We start from the raw sequence: 22,638 nt of genomic DNA, 5'->3' as shown, positions 1-22,638 counted from the left end.
GCGGCGGGGCGCGATCGGCCGACCCCGACCCCGACCCTTCCCTGCCCGACCCGGGGCGGGGCCGCAGCAGCCTCCGCCCGGCTGGGCGCGGGCGGGGCGGGCGGGGCGGGGCGGGCGGCCAAGGCCTAGTGGGCCGCGCGAGGCCCGTCTGGGGGCCGAACCCCGAAAGGATCGGGGGGCTCCGGGGGCCTCTAGAGCCCGTGCCCGGCGCCTCGAGGCGGGGTCGGGGCTCCCAGGGGAAAGGGGGGCTGCAGGCCGGCCCAGCTCAGCTCTGGTGCCTGGAGGGGTCCTGCCCCACATCTCCTGCCATAGGCCCAGTTCTTGATCCCCCCAAATCAGGACACCACACCCTGAGTTTTGGGGCTCACCTCTCCCCCTAGGTGGGATGGAGTGGGCCTGATCCCCCCATCTCCTGCCACAGGCCCAATTCTTGATCCCCCCAATCAGGACACTCCCCCTTAGGGTTTTGGGGTCCCCCTCTTCCCCTGGGTGCAGGGCTGGGGTGGGCTTGATGCCCCCCATCTCCTCCCATAGGCCCATTTTTTATTCCCCCCCAATCAGGACACCCACCCCTGAGGGTTTTGGGGTCCCCTCTGCCCCTGGTGAGTCTGGGGTGGTCTTGATTCCCCCCCCATCTGTCCTAGGCCCAGTTTTTGATCCCCCCCTCAATCAGGACACCCCCCTGAGCTTTGGGGTCCCCTTCTCCCCCTGGGTGGCTGGGGTGGGCCTGGGTGAGCTTGGGGTCGGGTTGAGGGTCGAGGGTTCAGGGGGGACACCATGGCCACCCGGCGTCTGACCGACGCCTTCTTGTTGTTGCGGAACCACTCGGTCCAAAGCCGGCAGCTGCTGGCCGAGCAAGTGAGTAGCCTCAGCGCCTGCCGCCCTCCTCGCCCTCCTCCGCGCTCTCGTAGCCGGGCTGCGGTGAGTGCCCCCCACGCGTCCGTCCGCCCCCCACATCGCCTCCGCCGCCCACACCCGGTCTGGGGCTCCCTGTGGGGCTCCGGGCCTCCTTAGGCCCAGGCCTGGCTCCGCTCTCTCTTGCTCTCCAGCTGATGGAGCTGCAGGGACTTGCACTCCCAAAATGCAGAGAGCAAAACCTAAGAAGCAGCTGCAGCAGCTGGAAAAGGAGAGAGAGAGGTGGCATGGCACACACACACACACACACACACACACACAAACACACACACACACACACACACACAAACACTCAGAGAAATGCACAAATAGAAATATATACCAACAGAAACACACACACACACACACACACACACACACCACACCACACCCTTTTGGGGTCCCATACACACACCCTTGAGGATGGGGTCCCATACAGACAAACCCAGCACACCCTGGGGTTGGGGGTCCCATACACAAACACACACACTACAACACACACACAGTACACCCTGGGGGTGGGGTCCCATACACACTCACAGCACGCACACACACCCTGGGGATGGGGTCCCATATACACACAAACCCAGCACACCTTGGGTTTGGGGGTTCCACACACACACACACACACACCCTGGGGCTGGGGTCCCATACACACACAAACCCAGCACACCCTGGGGTTGGGAGTCCCATACACACACACACTACAACACACACACAGCACACCCTGGGGGTGGGGTCCCATCCTGGGGTGGGCAGGGCATTCAGAGGTGAGGTGGGGGTTCCTCTTTCTCCTCCTCCTCCTCCCTGGAGTGCAAGTTTATGTGAGGGCTGCAGACTGGGGACTTGCACCCCCAATCTGAGCCTGCCTTAGCCTAGCTGAGGCCTTCCCTCCCCTCCCCTCCCATCTCTCTCCACTTCCCTCCCTCCCCGCCCTCTCTCTCTCACTCTTTTCCCCCTCCCTCCCTGGCTCCCTCCCTCCCCACGCCTCCTCCTCCTCCTCCTTCCTCCCTCCTCCTTCCTCCCTCCTCCCTCCTCCCTCCTCCCTCCTCCCTCCTCCCTCCTCCCTCGGTGTGGGAGCCAGGCCTGGCTCTGCCTAGATTAGGGGTGCGAGTTTTTGAGGCCTTCCTAGGGGCGCTGTTGGGGAGGCGTCCAGGGCCGCACCGGAAACGCGGCTTTTACCTCCACTGCAACTTTGAAAACACAAAACGTGTTGTGCATGGGAAATGAGCCTGCAGACTCGTGTGTGTGTGTGTGTGTGTGTGTGTGTGTGTGTGTGTGTGTGATTTCATGACCCTGATGTATGTGTGTGTGTGTGACTGTGATTTCATTTCATGGACCTGATGGTCTATTTCAGAGTGTGTGTGTATTTGTGTTTCATCTCACTTCATGAACCTGAACTCCAGCTGTAGAATCTTCTAGAGGAAAGTCTAGTAGAATACTCGATTGTACCTTTATTGGGCTGTTTTTTTTTTCCCCCTATTTATTGCTGTAGGATCCTCCACGTTACCTCCTTAATGCCTTGAGCCTGGGGTTCCTGCTCCCCAGGGTAGGGGTGCAAGGGGCTGGGGCTGCAGGATTGATCTCAGCCAAACGGTGGTGGGACCCCCATGTGCTCCAATATCTTTCGTAGACCCCTGAAGTTTAAGAATTGAGCACACACAACATTTCCCAAGCAAGGCAGCCCTGGAGCAGGACGGCCTGGCCAGGCTCAAGCCAGGAGTACAGTCCCAGGAATTAATGTTTGAAACCTGCCTCAGCCTTGGGAGCTGGGGCGTCTTTCTCAGCAACTGTTTGCCTTCTAATTATTTTACTACTTCATCTAAATACTTAACCAAATTGCATCTCGTGTCTCGGTTATCTACAAAGACAGGGTTTTTTTTCCCCCTTTCTGGAAATCACAAGTGGAAATGTGTTTGGTGTTTTGTGCTCCCTGAGAGAGAGAAAAGGGGCTTTAAAAGCCGTGAACAATTTTAGAAATAAAATCACTGTAACTCGGGTCAAAAGTCCAGAAAACCGAGGCCCTGGGTCTGTTGGGTTTTTTTTTATTTGCATGAGAATGGGGCTGTTTTAGCATTTGTAAACAGAAAGGAATGAATGGCTTTGTAAATGCAAAAAAGGAAACGGTTAATTCCAGCGCTAATTTTGAAAAGAATGTTCTGAAATAATTATGCCAAGAATTGGAGTGGAAATGAAATGACCGAGTTTCTTTAGTGAAGCATGGGTTTTGTTAAATAAGATGTACAAACCGCTTGTTTCTTAAATGTCTTGATTTCATGCTACTTTGTGGGGGGGGGGAAAAACCCACACACACACACACACACATGAGAACGCGAGCTTGTTTTTAACTTATCTGTTTTATTTGATTGAAAAACATTGTTGGCTTTTACATTTTTAATCTTGTAAGACTCCAAACACCCAGACCCTCGGGTAATTTGATATTCTTTTATTATTATTAATCATGAAATCAGACGCTGTAGGAAAAAAAAAAAACTGTTGTCCGACGCGGGCAGCTCTTTAAAAGTGCTTCTCGGGCAAACGGCTTTTTAAAACATTTCTTTAAATTAAGTATTAAAAACTATAAATAAGCAAATTCAAATGAAAAATAGCCAAAGCACACAATTTGGAAAAATAAGCCAGAAATAGACAGATGTATTTAGCTGCCTCGGACAATTGCTTGGAAAAAAAAGATTCCTGAGGCTAACAAAATACACATTTAAGTCAGAACATGAGATACCTTTTCTAGATATTATAACGCTTAATGTATTCCGTGCTTTTTATTAGCCTGGCTATTAAATCGCTTGCTTATATCATTAGGGGTAATCAGATCATTTAAAAGATTCCCGTGGTCAACTGCGACCATCTTCCAACGCTAGACTTTGCAATTAAGCAAAAATAGATGGGCTGAGTTCTGGTTTAAAACTAAAGGAAGCACTTTCATCATTTAATCGGCGTGTGCTCCTAAAAACACAAGGCATATCAGACGTTTCTGAAATTTTTTAGGGGTGAAGTAAAAACATCTCTTAGTTGCTGCCCATTGCTGCTGCTGCTGCTAAAGAATTTCCTGCACACTCCAGGCTACAATTTTTTTCCCCCACTTTATTGGAAGTTGGAAAAAATGCTTCAAAACTTTGCAGGCGCAAACCCATGTCAGACACAATTTTCCAAGAACTGGATTGAATAATTAATACATTGTTTTTCATTGCCTACCTAGCTCATAAAAATTTTAAAACCTCGTTTCAGATGTGGACATTTGCAAATCATGTAGCAAATCGAATAATAATACCCGGGCAGCTGCCACATTTGAATAGGGACAGGGCAGTAGAGGGGACGGAGGCTGGCGAGTTAATTAAGCTAATTACAATGAAGGAAATTTGCTGGGTTTCTTTCGGAACAACCGAAAATGTTGAGCAGTGAAAGGTGGATATTTCGCTACTGCTAAAACAATATGAAAAGTCTGCTCAGTCCTATCCACTCAAGGAAATCAATAAGACAAGTTATTACTAGCTGTTAAATATTGAGGAATTTGTGGGGGACATTATGCCATTTTTCTTTTTAAAATTTAGGCTTGAAAAAGTGATATTTCTAAATTATAAAAACGGAAGCAACACAATTTGTTAAAAAAAAATACAAATAAGCCCACAGAAAGAGAAAAATGTCTCATTCTTTATTTAAAAATCAGAGCATTAGGAAAAAAGTAAACTGGAGAATTTAACTTTTAAAAAATCACCACCAGAAAATGATAATTCTTAAAGAAAGCTGTAAGAGATTTTGGTGTCTGTATTTCTTCTCTCTCACATCTGCACCTAAATTCCATGTACAGTAATTTGGTTTTTGTTGTTGTTGTTGTGGGGTTTTTTTGGGGGGGTTTGGTTAAAAACTTGGAATTTTGTATCCTTATTGAAGGGAAAGGCTGGAAAATGATGCAAGATTGTCTTGTGTGTATCTTGTGTGTATCCGAGATATTCAAATTTGCTTTTTTTCTTCTTTCTTTTTCTTTTTTCTTCTTCTTTCTTCCTTTTCTCTCTCTTTTTCCTTTTTATTTTAGTTTAAGGGGAAAAAAGGTGGAGGTAGTTTTGTGCAGAATATTGAGGTCTTTTTATTTCTGTCCATATGCAGACAGCTCCCTGCAGGATTGGGGTCACTGAATCTCGCCTGGGAGGAATTCACAGAGGATGGTCAGTAAAGAAACTGTGGAGTCTGTGGTCCTTTTAGCCCACTTCTGGTCCATCCCTCTGCCTGCCTGCGTGACCCCGATATCGGTGGCAGACTAGGAAGTCTTGTCAGCCATGGAATCGCCCTCCTGCAGGCTGGGAGCAAGTCTCTGGCTCTATCCCTTGCTGTGTGTGTCCTGGGGATCGGGTTCCTGGCTTCTGCAAAGTCTCTGCTTCAGGGAGCCTTTTTTCTGCCGTCTGGTCCCAAGTGTTTTCTCTGTGCTCAGTATCCGGGCTCAGGCACTCTGAGTAAAGTTTAGTTTTTTCTGCAGACTTTTTAATGGCCAGCACCTAGAATTGAACCAAAAAAAAAGGAAAAAGAATTCTAACTCAGTTATAACTTTCTTTGTTGTGTGAATTTGAGTAAAATTTTAGTTCAGAACAGAAGAGTTATTGGATTTCTCTTTTAGCGAAAGGTTGGCAAAATGCAGTTGTGGGCCAATCTCATTCATTCTGTTCTAGCCTCAGTTTATTGGGAGGGGACAGTGGGGCTTTGACTCTCCAAAGTCTGGGGATTCAGGGCTGCTAAATTCTCACTCTGGCTGATCGAGGAAGGATCTTAGGACAAACCCTGTATCTCTTAGTTGTCTTCTGCCTTGCTTGTGAGTTAAGGGAATTGAACTTGGTGGTTTCCAAGTGGCCCTGTGCATTCACAAGTTCCCCACACTTTGATTCTGACGGGCTTTCCAGGCTGAGTTTGCAGCCTGGGCTGTCATTTGGCTTGGAGAGGATTTGGCCAGTGGCCTGGGAGTGCCTGCGTGTGGCCCAGTGAGCACTCTTACACATCCTCAGAGACTGTTCCCCACACTGTGCTGGGGCTGTGGAGCCAACAGTGGCCAAGGGCAGGTTGGAGTGCAGCAGGGCACCTCCTTCAAGCTCTTGCAGCAAGAAGGAGCTGGAAGGAATTCCCGGCGTCAAAGCCTGTTTCCCACCCGACGATATGCTGGGTTTGAAGCCAAGGAGGAAAAGTCACAGTTGCTATCTGAGGAGCTGCTCTGTGCCTGCTGTGATCTGCTGTGATCTCAGATTGGCCCTAACAGAGGAGCATGCATCACGGCCGCATAAACACTCCTCTGCTAGTGTTTATGGCCTAATCGCTTCTTTGCTTTAACATAATGCATAATCCACAAATGAAAGCTAAACTTAATTGGTCCTAGATTAGTTTGAAAGTAGCACATTATTTTTAATAAAACATGGTGTGTTCCCAGGCAAGGCAATAGGAAAAAAAAAAAAAAAAAAACACCCTTGCAGCTGAGCTGTGGGTTAAAAACACCAAGACCCGGAGCCTGGCTTCTAATCTTAGCTCGGATTCGTCCTGGCCCTGCTGTGGCCTTTACCTGGACTCACTGAGGACTGTGCCCAGCCCTTGGCACATGTGACCTCATTTCCTCCACCCGAAGTTTCAGTGAGGAGGTGGTGGTTGTCGTTTGGGTTCTTGGGGGCAGATAAGAACAGGGAGTTTTCCAGGCCTAGCTAGGAGACGAGGCTAGTTTGGGGGTGGGGGCTTGCTGGGGGTGCTAGTGGAGTTGGGGGATTTGGAAGGAAATGCAGGAGGATGGCAGGAGTGTTCCTTTCCCCCTTTTTCTTCTGACAAGAGACTAACCTCTTTCTGGATTTCACTTCGCAGTGGTGGGCCATCCGTTTTCATTTGCTCACTGAAGGGTTTCAGTTGGAGTCTAGGCTGAATGTTGTGGAAAATTGGCCGTCTTTCTACTCCGAGGATGAAATCATGGGCGATTTTTCTTTAGATCTATTTGTGTTTCTGCCCCTAAAGATTCCCTCGGAGCAATGAGGCTTGCTGGAGAAGAAGGGGACTCTGTTGGCTCGAGAGGAGGCCAACTTTTCTTTTGGCAGGAGCGGAAATAAAGTAAATATCGCTCCAGCATGGACCTCTACTTCCAACTCCTTTCGCTCAACTTTTCCAGACTTCCTGAGTAAACACAGATGGGTTTCCACTTACTTTTTGCAGTGTTCACGGAGAAAGTCCTTTCCTCTCTCAACCCCACGCGCTACTTGAAGTCTCTCCATGTTTACTCCCATCCCATGCCACGGGCAGGTCAAACGCCTCGAGTTAGACATTTGGAAGATTTAGGAGGTGACGGATTGGGAATGAGTTCCGTGGAGCTACGTTTTTGTTTTTCCCCGATGGGGATTCTAAAGGTTTTAACTTGCTGGTAGTTTTGGTGACGGGAGTTGGCAGAGCTGTCATACGGGGGCAGGGGCCCGGTGTGAAAAGATGGCCTTGTTAGTGGAATCCCTGCTCTGGCGTGATGGGGCAACACCTCTCACAGATAATTCCCCCAAATTGTTCCTAAAATGTAGAGGCTAGAAGGTGAGCTGAGATCTTGCACTCCTGGGCCTGTCCCCATCCTAGCCATTTCATTAGGAGGCTCAGGGGCAGGGAAAAAACAGGCAGAGGGTTGGTTTTCTCTTTGTAAATGGAGCCCCATACAGCCCCAGAATGTTCTATGTGGAGTCTGCCCTTGCCTCTCATCCGACAGCGGGGACAGGCATGCGTGGTCCGTGGTGACACGGGGGCAGAGATGGACAGCTAGGGCAGCTGTGTCAGAGGCTGAAAGCAGGGACGTGGCCCGGCATTTTGCTTTATCACCAAACACACCTCCCGCTTTCTTAGCAAAAATGCGGTCTTCGAAAAGGGTGGGAGTGTTGCGTCTTTTTTCTTTTCTTTTTCCTTTTCGAGGGAAAGGTAATGAAAGAGGCTCCCAGCTGTCCTCTCCTATCACCGCAGGCTGAGGCTGTCGCTGGAGTTTGTCATCGGCTTCTCCGGCTCTCAGGGAAAATAGCACTTCCCTCTTGCCAGCAAGCCCACAAATCCCACTTTTACAGAGAGCAATGTTACTCAGATGACACTTTGATGGCTGTCATCGTTTAGGAGTATTTTGACCCTGGTAGAGTAGTTTTATGGGCATTATTTAATTTTTGACTACAGAAGTTGAGGGTTTATTTTTTTCCTTTCTAAATGTGCTGGTAAGCATAAAGAAATCCACATGGTTGATGATTGCAATTCGCCACTAATTATTTCAGTAATCAATACCAGGGGAAAAAAAGACCAACAGAACCACCTTGTTGTTCAGATTACCTATCATTAGTAAATGTCTGTTCTGTTCAGGAGATAAAGCACCACATTGATTCCCAAAAGCGCCTTTGGTTTTAAATGGAAACAGGTCTCTGGCTGCTGGCGCTGCTTCTTCCCGTGCCCACCCCCCACTTAAAAGAAATGAATCCTTACCTTTGGTTCTGTTTTATGACAGATTTTTTTGCAGGGTTAAAATGGTTGGGGGGTTTAGACCACATCTGGTAGTACTAAATGCTTACTCCTGGCTCAGGAAGATGTAGATTTGAACCGGGACAGACTGTGCAGGGCCAGCACCCTCCCCTCCTGTCCTTGTCTCTCCAGCCACGATGGTAGCTTTCTCAATAACTTTTCTGAGCCACTAGTACATGTTGAGCCGGTGGGGCCTTTTAATCTCACCTGTCTTGTTCAGGCTGCTTCTAACCCTGGATAACTTCGTGTCTGGGCTTTGGACGTGTAGACACCTGATGTGTGTGCGTGTGTGTGAGTGTGAGAGGACAACCGGAGACATTTTTGTGGCGTGTTCATTTTCTCATGTCGTACATGCAGGGCTGGTTTGCATTTTTCAATGTACATTTATTTGACGTGGCAAGCTAGCATTTCCGCTGGCTCTCTTATTTGATCTTCTGCAGGGGAATCTAGAATATCGAATGTGATATTTGAAACCTGTGCAGCAGACTAACCCCCTGTGTGTTTCTTTGGTTTCTGTTGTATTTTAATTTTTACACTCAGCAACGTGTGTACCTTATCTCGGTTGTACACACAGCAGTCACAGTAAGTAAAAATAAAAATAATGATGTTACTTTTTTTTCCTTTTGTGGTAGAGTTGGGGGGTAGGTTTGTTTTTGTTTTTTTTTGTTAATATCTTACTTAATTTTTATAGAAAACAAACTGTTTTAGCCAACTCTCATTATTTGCTCAACTGACCAAACTCCTTTTGTCTATCTGTTTGTCTGTCTGTCCCCATTCTTCTTTCTTTTTTGCTATCCCAACTGGATGGGACCACTGGGAACGACTCTGTCTTCAGGAGCTGGATGAGGTACAGTGCTTTGCGATTTCCTCTGTGTCCGTCTCTCTTCTGAAGTTTCTGAGCCAGTCTCCGATGCTCCCAGAAATCCCACATTTTTTAACATTCGTTTTTCTTGTCCCTGGTGTGTCAGACTTCATGCGCTGGCATCTCTTTGCCCAGGTGACCTGAGTCTTCAAAGCAGGGTTTAGCATCACTGTTTCTGGCTTGGGGAAGAGTGAAGGGCAGCAGTAGGGGTCTGAGGTCTGTGCTCCTTCTGTCTGGCTTGTACTTTGGAGCACTCAGTCCTCCACCAAAGACTGGACACCAGGGCTGGGAAAGGGCAAGGCCTGTAGCTCCAGGGCTTGCACAGTGTGGTGGGTTGGAGGCCTCTTGCCTATCCCTGGAGGCCAGGAATCTTCCAGAAACCTTAGCTCATGACCGCAGCAGCATCTGGGAAGGGCCCAGGCTGGCCTGGAAGCGGCGCAGGACCATGTGGGAGGAAGCGGGTGTGGCATGGCCATGGGGACCCCGTGTTCTTGGACATTCGCAAGCGAATCCACGAAGGCTTGGAAGAGCGGGCGCTTTTCAGGAATGGCTGGGCCAGGGAGCCACTTCCTGCCCTCTGTGGAGATGCGCGCCTGCGTCTCTGTAGCTTTGATTCTGGAAAGACAATTTGGGGGTTCCAGGCCAGCCTTCCCTGGCCTGTCAGGGGCCTCTTGGCTGCACCCAGGACTCGGGGACGGGTGGCTTTTGCTCTGTTCACCAGGCCTCAACTGGTCCTGCTGAGCCAGGCCCATGGGCAGATGGCACTTCCCAGGTCTCTGCCTGCCCCGGGCCTGACTCTGGCTCCTCTTGAGAGCCAGAGCTGGGCACACAAAGGACTGAAGCAGCTGGACCTTCAAGTGTGACCCACACTGGCAGCCTGGATTCCCTGGCAGGACCCGGTTCTTCCCCTGAGCAACGGCACCTGGTGCTGCTTGCCTTTGGTCTGCCCCAACCTATGACATTGCCAAGGTACACCCTAACCTGTGGACTTTCCTGAATCTGCCCCAGTAAATGCCAATGCTCGGGTGCCCTAGCCAGGAGACTGGGAGGTCGAGGGGGATCTGGGGCCACCACCAAAGCCACTACCTTGCTGAGTGTGAGCCTCGGTTTCTGTGAGCGGAGCAGGGCCTGATCTCCCCACCCTGCTGCTGGAGTCCCTTCCAGACCACCCGTCACCCCTAACAAGAGGAAGGTTCTGTGCCCCATTTTGGTGTCTGGATGCTTACCCCTCTCCTTGATCCCTAGTTCTTGCAGAAGTGGTCAAAAGGGTCGATTTTGGAGCTTCGGAATGAAGTGAGGAAAGACTCCCCCAGCTCCCCTTCTCTCTAGAGATGTGCTGAGACTGCTTGCTCCCTGGAACTTGGGATCTATGGGTGAGGCCAGGCACTACTGGACCTCCATGAGGCCAGGTTGGCCGTCCAAGGGGACGTCGGCGTCTCCCTGAGGCTGGACTTGGTGTGTTTATTTTATGGAAGGATGTGAGTGTGTGTCCTGATACACTAATCTCTTTGAGCTGTGTCCCTTCATTCTCCAGTGTTCAGGGTCTGCTCTCACAGAGGCAGCTCCCATGGGAGCCTGGGGTGTGTGTGTGTGAGAGAGAGATCCTGCCATAGATCAAGAGTTTGTCCATCCTGTCAGGTATCTTAGAAGGGCCAAATGCCAATGACTAAATTGGATCAAGGGCAAAAGATAACTCCAGTGAAAGGAGCAGAGAAACGACCTCCAAAGATGCCATTCCAGCCTTGGTCAGAATTTTCATGCATTTATGAATAAGGTCGGGTTCCCTGGCTCTGGGTTAGGATAGTCCATCCTCTTTGGTCCTTGGAGGACAGAGCTGCAAGTCTGTCAAGATTTTGCAAAATTCTTGAGACAAGAATTCTTAACCTCTTGACTCTTCCTAAGTATGATTTTTATAGTTTGTTTTTTCTCTTGTTTAGAAAGCACAGAGGATTTCTCCTTAATATCCCCCACCAAACACACACACACACACACAAACACACCCATATGGACTGGTCATATGGAATACTGGGATCAACACACACACACACACACACACACACACACACACACACACACCCATATGGACTGGCCATATGGGGTACGGGGATCAACCCAGGCTGGCTGTGTGCAAGGCCAGTGCTTTCCCCACTGTGCTATCGCTCTGGTTCGTAAGGAACCCCTGATGTATCCATATATGTTTAGTGAAGGTACTAAATTGAAATTCAACCCATATAAGAAAAGTAAGTGAAAAGTGGGTAGTCTGTTCGGTCTGCATTGCACCGGATGTCAGCTTGAAAACTGCCATAGCCTGATGGTACAGAGCTAAGAAAACGGGTTTTCCAATGGGAAATGAGGTTTCTGAAGTAGAAAGGGGGCTGGTCTTACACTTCAAATATAATATCAATCGCATATCTCACGTTTCAGAAAATTCTATTTCACATTTCAGATAGTTCGTATTTTATTTCATTCCTCTTCCCCAAACCTACCTTGAAAAAAAAAGAAAGAGCCTATTGCGATCAATATGACTGGCTTTCGCATTGAAATGAGTGGCACGTTTCCTCGGAGCCGGCCCGCATCCATCTTGTGGGGAGCGAGGAGCCTGGTCACTACTCCTCAGAGGCGGCACCCCCAAAGAATCTGCTCTGGGGAGCTTCTTGGTTGTTTGCAGTGGTATTTGCCTCTGTGGGGAGTTATGTGTGTGTGTGTTTTGGGGGGTGCTGCAGGCCTTCAGCCCCCTGGCTCCTGAGGCTAGTCCTGTGAGCAAGTTTGATGAGGGACCTTTGCCTCCGTTTTGATGTATGTGCACCATGGGCACCTCGCCGGCTTCCCCAGCACTGCTGCACGAGGCCCCCAAACCACCTCGATCTCCATCCCGTTGCAGATAAACACACATATAAGCATTGTGCATCTTTTCCATCTTCCAACATCTTTTGGAAATGGGAACAACCGTGAAATTCCGACTGGAGACCCTCTCTCTCGGGCCATGCAGTACGAGGCCCTTGAATGGCGTGGTGGGAGCCTCTGAGCCATGCGTGTGCGTGTGCGTGCGCGCGTGAGCCAAAGAAGTGTCTTATCAGTTCGGGCTTCGTGCAAAATGAGGCGTGGGAGCTCAGGTCAGGCAGCTGGTCTGTGCCCTGCACCCTGCACTGCCTCAGGGGAGCCGAGGACGTGCAGCATGAACAGGCCCCCCACCCAGCTGCTGCGCTGCACTCCATCCTATCTGCTGGGCAGGCCCTGGTGGGCTGCGTTTTGTCCCCGGGAGTGCCAGAGGCTTCTGGCCTCAGCAGGCCTAAGTTCTCATCTGTCAGTCAGAATTTGGGGGCCAGGGCAAGCTGGACTCGCAACCCCTCGCTTCACCGGCTGGCATGATGTTTCTCCCCTAGTTTCTGCAAGGAGGCAAATAATAGCAAAGAGGACCAAATTCCTACCACCGAGCTCTTGGAAATAAACGAGGGGGCCCACAGCGGTCAGGAGTGAGTGATCCCTGGTACTTGGAGGGCCAGTGCCAGGGCTGGTTGGATGACACCCCGTTAGTTTGTGGCCTCAAGGTACCCCCAGACTGAGGCCCCAAGGGACCTTGGAGGGACCAAGGGGAGCATGTTGCAGTGCTGACCAGGCTTGTTTGCCCTCAACTCTCCGTTCAGGATTTAGGGCTAATAGAGGTTTTTCCTTTATGAACTGGTTTTCCCCTTTCCTCTGTGGATTTTGCAATTTGGTCTTCTCTGTTGTTAGAAAAAAAACAAACAAACACATTTGCTGAACGAAGGAAAAAATACATTTAGATAAACGCAGGGCTGGGAAAGAAACAGCAATATAAATTCTTCATCCATCCTACGGTGTGCCGTAGACAATTTGTAAATTATTACCTATAAGGGGCTTTTAGATGCCATTTCCCATTATTTTTTTGATCGTCACTCGGGTCTTGGGAAACTGGCATTTATGAATGCTGAGCTCTGGAAGGAGGGCAGCTGGAGAGCCTTTCAAGCTTCACACTCACTCCGCCTTGAGGCACGAGAGCGCCTTGGCTTAACCCAGCCCAGCCCTCGATTTCCCTCAGTTAAAAGCTTTCTAAGGCAGTGTATTATGTAGGTAAAATAAACAAGAACCAGCGATATCATTTCGAAATAAGTGGAAACGCTGCCTGTGGACATTTTGTGGGGGGAAGGAGGCGGCAGCGTGAGATTGCACGGAGATTGGAAGAGGGTCGCCTCTGCCACACGGTGGATCATTTGCTCAGGGTTTCAGGCGGTCCGTTCACACATTTAACACATGGTTGACAGTTGCTGATCTTGTGACCAAGATAACCGAACCAGCCTCATGACACAAGAAGTATGGCCAATGGAAGTAAGCCCGGTTATTGGCATCCCAGTGGTACCCAAGGCCAGATAATTTGTGCCAACAAGCAGTCACTTTTTTTTTGTTTTGTTTTTTGTTTTTGGGCCACAACCAGTGATGCTCAGGTGTTACTCCTAACTGTGCGCTCAGAAATTGCTTCTGGTTTGGGGGACTATGGGATGCTGGGGGATCGAACCGCCGTTTGTCCTAGGTTAGCACTTGCAAAGCAAATGCCCTACCACTTGCAGCATTGCTCTGGCCTCCACCCCTAGACTTCTGTAGCGCTGGGAGCTCCATTTCAGTCAGAGGGAGTAGGCCTGGGCTGCTCGGGATGGCGTCAGAGTGATCGTTTTTCACGTTCCTTCCTTTCCTCCCAGCTCGCCGATGACCGTATGGCTCTGGTGTCCGGCATCAGTTTGGACCCAGAGGCTGCGATTGGCGTTACAAAACTGTCCCCTCCCAAGTGGGTGGACGGAGTCGACGAAGTAAGTTGAATATTAATTTTATGCTCTCTCTTGGGTTATTTTTGTTGTTGTTGTTGTTGTTTGTTTTTTGCTAATTGTGGCACTAACATTTGAAGAGCGTCGCATGCCAGTAAAACTGACCTGTCTGACTTGAATGTGTGTTCCTAGAAATACTTAGGGTCTGTTTAGTTTATACTCTGGGGCTGGGGTGGGGTGTAGCCCTATGGTTAGGGAGGGTTTCAGTGACAAACATCCGAATCATAGCAAGAAGCACAAGTAAGGGGCAGGGCTGAGATCCTGGTGGCTCTGAGCGCAAGTCGCTCGTGGCCCCTGCCACGGGGCTGACTCTCCTCGACACCCACCGCCAGCTGGTGACCTCGTCTCTGTAGATCCAGTATGACATTGGCCGGATCAAACAGAAGATGAAGGAACTGGCCAGTTTGCACGACCAGCACTTAAACAGGCCCACCCTGGACGATAGCAGCGAGCAGGAGCATGCCATCGAGATCACCACCCAGGAGATCACTCAGGTGAGTGTGGGCTTGGGCGCCCTGGCTGGGCATTGGTGGGTGCCCTTCCCAGGGTCGCGGTGCTCGTGGAGGTGGGTTGACCCGACCATGGGCCTATCGGGAGTCTGGGCCAAGACTGTCATGCAGGGCAGTTGTTGTTTATTCGGTTGTCAACTGCCGTTGCTTTTGCTCCACACTAGACTCCATTCCACCCCCTCACCCCCACCGCACTCTCCCCACTCCGGTCCAGGGTGTCTCCCACATCCTGGGAACAAGGGGAGCTGTTTCCAGATCTGAAGCTCTCCCGGAGCTCAGTACTCTAGTACTCTTTTGCCGTGTTTAAATCACTCTGGGCGCTGACATCCCTGTGGGTGCTTGTGGTATGAGGATTCAGGCCTAGGTGTTGGGCGCTTCTCGTTTGACCCTGGGAGGGGAGTGACAGTACCCCCCCGGGATCCGGATATGGGGGACTCCAGGGAGTGTTCGACGGCAGAACCCGCCAGTAGCACGGGCCCTACCCATGGCCTCGCAGTGCCGGCTCATGACTGGCTACTCAGGTCACGTTCAGAGTAAGCTCGGGGCCACTCTGGCTTCTGTTCCCCACAGGAAGACTGCCCCCTTCTCCCCCCACCCCCACCGTGCACTGTAGGGCTTAGTCCAGCTTGGCTTGGGCGTTTGCTTCCACCCAACTTAGCCTCGGGCTTGTCTCAGCTTTTCCACAGATGCCAGCGAGCGGTGCAGGCACTGCCCAGCCGGGCCCGCAGGGCCTGCTCCAAGCAGGAGGAGCGACTCCTGCGCAATGTGGTGGCGTCCCTGGCGCAGGCTCTGCAGGAACTGTCCACCAGCTTCCGGCTTGCGCAGTCCGCCTACCTCAAACGTAAGTGCCCTAGGAGCCTGGAACACACAGCTAGCTGGTTGGGGCCTTGTCGTCCTTCCAGCTTGCGTCCCTCGATAGATGTTTGTGCAGCCCTGGAGGTGCAAGGGCGGCCTTCCCTCCCCTCTGCCCTGCATAGCCTGTGGCCAGCCACAGGAATCTAGAAGTGACTGTAGCATTTTCCAAAAGCCGGTCCCTTTCTAGATGTGGAAGTGGGGTCATGGCTGCGACTAAGGACATGAAAGCGGTTGTTTCCACCTCCTAAAAGATGGCCCAGCTAGGACAGTGTCCGAACGCTCTTGGCAACCTTGCAGGGGCTGCCCTGGCTCCTCGCCACCCACCGCCCTGCCCCGTTCCTCGGTCCCTTTCCCTCAGTCCACCTCAATCCATAGCGTCCCCGCTCGCCTTACAACACAGCCCCCCCCCCCATTCCCTCTGACAAGTGGCATCTTTATATTTCCACTTTATTGCTTCTAAGATTTGATTAGGGTCATTTGGAATTCTTAGTAGCTCTGCTGCAAGAGAGAAATAACTACTTTCAAAAAAAGTAATGATGCCTGGTCGCAGCCGCCTCATGGAGTGATTCTGCGTCACTCAGAGTCCCCGCCAGGGAACTGGGCTGCCACTTCCTTCCCCTGTCCCCCGCGGGGCGACTCTGCTCCGATGCTCTCAAGCCCTTGCCCCGCATTGCCCCTCCCACCCCTGGAGAGGGGCTTCTTCGAGGCCTGCGGGAAGGCTCCGTTCTGATAGTTGAGTCTGGCCCCGACTCTGAGTCTCCTCTCCCTTTTAAGGGTGCAGCAATGGCCATGCTGATCTGCACATTCCCGTAGCATGACTTCCTTCTCCCCTAGGCATGAAGAACCGCGAGGAGCGATCCCAACACTTTTTTGATACGTCCGTACCGCTGATGGATGATGGCGAGGACCAGCCTCTTTATGACCGGGTACGTGATGGGATGACTTCAGGTGTGCCCCCGCCATGCTCTCTCGCCACAGGCCTTGTGCTCACAGGCGGTATTGCCGGGGATTGGGGGTGTCCTTACTGCTTGTAGAACCTCCAGCAAGGCCCCGACTTTCCCTTCCTTCTCAGGGCTATGGAGGGAGGGAGGGAGGAAGGGAGGGAGGGAGGGAGAGAGAGAGAGTGGGGGGGAGAGAGGGGGGGAGAGAGAGAGAGAAAAGAGAGAGAGAGAGAGAGAGAGAGAGAGAGAGAGAGAGAGAGAGAGAGAGAGAGACCTGGCAGTTGGCCTTCCAGATCTTTCTGGCTGAGCCCTCATGTGGCTGTGTGCTGATCTGAGCTTGGGTATCACGCCCTTCGGTGGCCGGTTGTAAGATCCTGCTTAGTGGGCCACGTGGGCCTTCCTCCGGGAGGAAAGAAGGCATGCGGCTGCATGTTGTCGTGTGCCGTGCAGAAGTGTTCCCAACTGCTTTACTTTGAACTGTGTGCCACCAGCAGTCCATGTCCTGGCTTCCCCAAGTGGCTAGGTGTTGCAAAGTGACGCACGGGTCCTGAACTTTTTGTGCCACCAGGGTTTCACGGACGACCAGTTGGTGCTGGTGGAACAGAACACGCTGATGGTGGAGGAGAGGGAGCGAGAGATCGGGCAGATTGTGCAGTCCATCTCGGACCTCAATGAGATCTTCAGGGACCTGGGAGCAATGATCGTGGAACAGGTGTAAAGGGGAGGGGGAGAGGAGAGGGAGGGAAGGGAGGGGAGGTGGGAAGGGAGATAACAAACACGAGAACCTATATACATTGACTTTAAAAAGATAGATATTTTTAAGTTAAAAAAAAAAAACATGTCAACATTGGTCTAGTCTCTCATATTCTCTGCCAGGGCCCTCGAGATGGCCTGCTCACGTACGTCCCCAGTTGTTTCTGGCACTAGATAAGATTTCCCTGCTAATTTGGGCAGGTGATTGTATAAGGGCAACTGCATCCACTAGCTTTCAAGTAGAATTAAATTGTGTGTTCACTGTTCCAATCTGATTAGGGTATTTTATTATCTTGCCAGTGGGGATTTGGGCCCCGATCCCCCTGAAACCAGCTGCAGAGTGGACTGTTTGTTGAGAGTCTGGAAGATTCACTTACGTTAACGACTCCTGCTTCCCCAGGAACAGGCTCTGCCCGCCCCGCTAATACAGTGCATTTCCATTAGGATCCCTGCTCGACCACTCGGCCCGCTGCCCCGACTCGCTGAAACCAATTGATTGTACAATCAGACGCAAAACGCTCCTGGAGGCCCATGCTCCCTCTTAGGCGGTGGATCGGGGCTCGGCGTCCTGGTATTGGCGCTTAATGGCATGGCCAGCCATTTCTGGGCCTGATGGGGACCTAGCATGACTGGCCCTTCTCTGCTTTTCTGCTTTCCCAAACCCTGGATTATGAGTGGACCCTTGCCCAGTCCCGACCCCCCACTGCTGCTTCCTTATTTTCCTTTTTTTTTTTTTTTTTTTTTTTTTTTGGTTTTTGGGCCATACCCAGCGGTGCTCAGGGGTTACTCCTGGCTGTCTGCTCAGAAATAGCTCCTGGCAGGCACGGGGGACCATATGGGACACCGGGATTTGAACCAACCACCTTTGGTCCTGGATCGGCTGCTTGCAAGGCAAACACCACTATGCTATCTCTCCGGGCCCTGCTTCCTTATTTTCAAAGGCCCCACTTGGCTCTAGTGTGATGTCGTAGCCCAGGGTGCCCAACTTCAGAAGGGAAAGGTTGGGGGGGGGGTCTCTGCCTTTTCCAGGAGCTGCCCTCAATGGCGGCCACAAGTCCTGAGCCTGTCTGGTGACAGGATGCCAATGCTCCTTGTGTACCTTCACAGTGTCATTAGGTCACAACGGCTGCCATTTGCATATGTCATTTCTGAAGTGTGATTTGCCGGGTCGAGGTTGTTGCTTGCTAACTGGCCTCTTCCTCAGGGCACCGTTCTGGATCGGATCGACTATAACGTTGAGCAGTCCTGTATCAAAACCGAAGATGGCTTGAAGCAGCTTCACAAGGTAATACCTGGCAGAGACTTGGAGCAACCATGTTCAATTCTTCTCCCTCGGGACAAACTGCTAGAGTTTCTTGGGGGTAGGAACGGCCAGGACTTTCTCCCAGAGCATCGCTCTTGGGCCGGGACTATTTCTCTCTGGTGAATGATCCCACATGCATCCCCACTCTTCGATTGATGGTGGAGAAATCCGTCGGGGACAGTAAATTCCAAAAGAGTCGGGCTGTTCTTTCCTTCTGAAAATAGTTTATCCTGCTAAACCCTCTGGTTTTCGGGAATCGATGAGCAGGCATTTACTAAAGTCTGGAACCTGAGAGCTGACTCAGGCCTCTCTGGCTGTGTCATCTTGCTGATGAGTGCTGGAGAAGAAAAATACCTAGCTTTCCTTTTTTATTTCATTTTATTTTATTTTATTTTATTTTGGGGCCACAAAAGGTGATGCTCAGGGCTTATTCCTAGCTCTGTGCTCAGAAATCATCCTGGCTTGGGGGACCATATGGGATGCCAGGGATCGAACCGAGGTTCGTCCTGGGTCAGCCGCGTGCAAGGCAAACACCCGACCAATGTGTTTCACTCCGGACCCAGTTTTCCTTCTTAAATATTACTGTCCATCTGGGTAGTTCTTTCTACCTTTTTGTTCAAAAGAGTCGTTTGGTTTAGTATGAATAATAATTTTCTTTCTTTTTTTTTTTGGTTTTTCGGGCCACACCCGTTTGGTGCTCAGGGGTTACTCCTGGCTAAGCGTTCAGAAATTGACCCTGGCTTGGGGGGACCATATGGGATGGCGGGGGATCGAATCGCGGTCGTGGTCCTTCCTTGGCTAGCGCTGGCAAGGCAGACACCTTACCTCTAACGCCACCTCGCTGGACCCGAATAATAATTTCCTTTTTTGCTAGGAAGTGGCTATATTTCAGTAATATTTCTATGTTTTTTTAAATAAATACAAGCCATTTAAGAAGCCGTGTCATCTCGACTATGTATGGATGAGGAATAAAGCCACATTCTCCAGTGTCTCTCAGATGAAAAGGGCCACGCTCAGCGACCTCCAGTCTGGTTTCATTTGAACCACACTCTGTCCATTTCCTGTGTCTCTGAGACCCAGTGGCTATTTCTGGTCACAGAATGAGTGTTTTTTTTTTTTTTTTCTGACTCACCGATGCGCTGCTCTGTCATTGTCCTCGAGCCTGTTTGCTTTCCTGAGAGGCGAGGGCTCCATTGTCTAAAAGGGCTGTGCTGTGTGTGCAGGTGGTCGGGCTGGATCGCATAACGGCCCTGGCACTGCTCTCTGGAGCTTGCCTTTATGTGGAAGGGCCTTCTTCTCACACGAACACCCTGACCTCACGTTGTGTTGGGTTGATTTAAAACAACCGAGGGGACCAGGGAGATAGTACAGCGGGGAGGGCACTGGTCTTGCACCTGGCTGACCCCGCTTAGATCCCTGCACCCTATTTGGTTCGTTGAGCCCCTCCAGGCGTGAGCCCTGAGCACCCCCAATTGAGATCCAAAAACCACAACGAAAATTAAAATGGAGCAGGATCAATAGCATAGCTAATAGTGCCTTGTGTGTGGCCATTCTGAGGTGGATCCCTGGCTCCACTCCACCGTCCCCCGAGCCGTGTCAGGAGTGATCCCTGGCACATAGCAAGAATGAGTGTCCTGAGCACTGCCAGGTACAGCCCCAAACCAAACCAGATCAAAGCAAAGTAGCATAAATAAGAAAACAAAATGAGTGACATATTGTTGGTAATAGAACGCAGATTAAGGAGAAGCCTCTCTGCAGTGGTGCACAAATCTAGTGGGAACTAGGAATTGTGTTTGTGGTTCTGTTTTATAAATCATTCTGAGAAGTATTAAAACCTGTCATTTAGTGTTGGCGTCCCTGGTGTCCCAGGTACTTACTCGAGAAGGAAACATGCTTCTCTCCCCCCTTCCTCTCTCTCCCCCTCTCTCTTCCTCTCTCTCTCTCTCTCTCTCTCTCTCTCTCTCTCTCTCTCTCTCTCTCTCTCTCTCTCTCTCTCTCTCTCTCTCTCTCTCTCTCTCTCTCTCTCTCACGTCACAGTGCTGTCTTGTGCAGGCTGGCGCTGTTTGCCCAAAGATGCTGGGGCCTGGGCACTGTGTGCCCCCCGTGGGCATTCCTGTGGTCCCTCCATCTCTTGTGGGTGACAAGTGGCCCCTCCCCTGGTGACCTGAAGCCTCGCTTAGAAAACCCACTGCTAGTCAGTCGAGCCTGAGGATTGGGCTCTCCCTGTGGGGACGCCCCTCGGGCTGGCCACCACCCCTTGGCGCTGCCCAGGCAGGGTGAGAGCTGGGAAAGAAAGCCTAGCTCGGGGGTCTCTTACCCTACACCCCTAGGCCACACCTCCTGCGCTTCATTCTGTAGGCTGGGTTGTTTCTCCTGTGAACGAGGGCGGTGGGGGCTCGGTGGGGTCTGAGGCAGGAAGCCACATTTCCACCCTTCTCCCTGCAGGCAGAGCAGTACCAGAAGAAAAACCGGAAGATGCTCGTGATTCTGATCTTATTTGTCATCATCATCATCCTCATCGTGGTCCTCATTGGCGTCAAGTCCCGCTGAGTGGCCTCGGAGCTGTGTGCTGCGCGAGAGGGTCCCGGCGAGGGGCCAGGCTGGGTCACGCCAGGTGGGACCAGGCTGCCGCTGAGGGCAGCCTCAGGTCTGCATCTGCCCGTTGGGGGAGCGAGCTGGCGGCGTCCAGACAGCACGGGAGCGGGCTTCTGTCCCTCATCCGTCCGGGACCACCACGCAGCCTGGACTCAGGGTTCTGTCTTCCCTCGAGGAGGTTCTGTTTCGGAGAGGGGCAGAGACGAGTCGGGTGGCCATCTCCGGGGTACCATCAGCATCCATCATTTGTGTATATAAGCTACTTTATTTCCACTCGTCGTCTCTGAGGAGCATGTTCATGTAATGTTGGTGGGGGGAAATGAAGCCATCTGATTTTTGAGAAATTCAGTTCCAAAAAATTATGTATAACAGCAAAAAATATATATAATAATAATCAAAACCCAAAAATCAACCCTTCATCTTTCTCATATATTTTCCAGTTGAAAACAAACTGAGAGAAACCCTTTAAGAATTTATAATCCATTCCCCATTAACTTAATTTCGCTTTTCCATCACTGTTAATGATCAGAGTAACAAAGTGTGAAAAATAAGAAACCATCATTGATGTTAATCAACACATTGAGATGGGCCAGTTAAAACAGCTTCATAAGTTTCAATGAATTGTAAATGGCGTATTTCTCATCTACGGTCTGTGCACCCTATTTCCGGCCGTGAATAAAAAAAGAAGGTGGCGGTCAGGGCCCCCGAAACCCCAACGTTGCTTGTGAGCGACGAGGGTAAGCCCGGCGTCATTCAGAGGGAACGAGCTTGGCCGGGTCAGGCCGTGTCCGTCCCGCGTCGGTCCGCAGCCATCCCTGCCCTGTCGTTATTCCCAGCCCGGCCTGCTCAAACCAGACTCCATCTAATGAACTGTGAATTTACACAGAGGCCGTTCTAAATGGGCCACCCCATTTCGGATTAGCGGGTCTCAAATGATTAACTAAACACCACTCCATTGCAGAGTCAAATATTCTACCCGGGGGGTGATTTATTGGCTCTCTCACGCCATTTACCCTGCTCAGGAAGTAGCTCGTGGGAGCCGCTGGGTCCCCGTGTGTCTGAGTGCACATCAGACCGTCCCAAGTCCCCATTGCTTCTGTACCTGTGACCACTTTGGTGCTATTTGCCCCCGGGGCCTGTGGGGTCCTTCGGGGCAGGAGGTGAGCTCGGAGCCCTTGGCTTGGCCTTGGCCCGGAGACGGTGGTCTGGGTGGTCTCTGCTTGCTGACGGCCTCTCCACCCTTCTTCCTCCTCAGACAGTTTTAAGATGAGCCTGGCCTCCTTAGGTCAACTCTGCTGTATTCAGACCAGCCATGAAAAATGGCTCCAGTCGACTTTCAGATAGTTTCCAGAAACTTCAAACTCAGGTTCAGAGATTCAAGTTGTCCCAACAGATTTGGCTTCAAGCCCCACTTAAATCCCGCCTCCATGTCCCTATCTCGCAGCAGACAGCGTGACCGTGGGACGGACTAGCTGTTGCACTTCAGGAGGCAACTCGGACCTTACTGACGGATTGCCACTGTTAGTTGAAAGACCAGGGAAGAGTCCGAGGGTACTCTCCAGGCTGGAGCATGACTCGGCAGGGCCCAGGG

The 22,638-nt window shown here is 51.1% G+C and overlaps 1 protein-coding gene across 2 annotated transcripts; it reads left to right on the top strand.

The window, feature by feature from the left end:
- Positions 1 to 713: 713 nt before the first annotated feature.
- Positions 714 to 21,622, top strand: STX16 (syntaxin 16). Of its 2 annotated transcripts, none has more exons than XM_049776359.1 (8): positions 714 to 858; positions 13,969 to 14,076; positions 14,445 to 14,585; positions 15,276 to 15,441; positions 16,290 to 16,381; positions 16,965 to 17,108; positions 18,354 to 18,434; positions 20,898 to 21,622. In XM_049776359.1, the coding sequence occupies exons 1-8, from the start codon at positions 778 to 780 to the stop codon at positions 21,000 to 21,002; spliced, it is 918 nt and encodes a 305-aa protein (XP_049632316.1). In that variant the 5' UTR covers positions 714 to 777; the 3' UTR covers positions 21,003 to 21,622. The 2 variants fall into 2 exon arrangements, with proteins under 2 accessions (XP_049632316.1, XP_049632315.1); XM_049776358.1 differs by having other exon boundaries at positions 714 to 921.
- The last annotated feature ends 1,016 nt before the right edge of the window (positions 21,623 to 22,638 follow it).

This window comes from Suncus etruscus, chromosome 7 (assembly GCF_024139225.1).
Source record: "Suncus etruscus isolate mSunEtr1 chromosome 7, mSunEtr1.pri.cur, whole genome shotgun sequence".
Taxonomy (NCBI): domain Eukaryota; kingdom Metazoa; phylum Chordata; class Mammalia; order Eulipotyphla; family Soricidae; genus Suncus; species Suncus etruscus.
Note: the sequence above shows the minus strand (reverse complement) of the source record. Positions and strands in the feature narration are given on the sequence as shown.

What these genes read in the sequence shown, in the direction of transcription:
- STX16 (XM_049776358.1), top strand. Translation starts at nt 778, where the DNA reads ATGGCCACCCGGCGTCTGACCGACGCCTTCTTGTTGTTGCGGAACCAC. An exon ending in GCTCTCGTAGCCGGGCTGCG is followed by an intron (nt 922 to 13,968) that starts GTGAGTGCCCCC and finishes CTTTCCTCCCAG; the next exon opens with CTCGCCGATGACCGTATGGC. An exon ending in GCTTGAAGCAGCTTCACAAG is followed by an intron (nt 18,435 to 20,897) that starts GTAATACCTGGC and finishes TTCTCCCTGCAG; the next exon opens with GCAGAGCAGTACCAGAAGAA.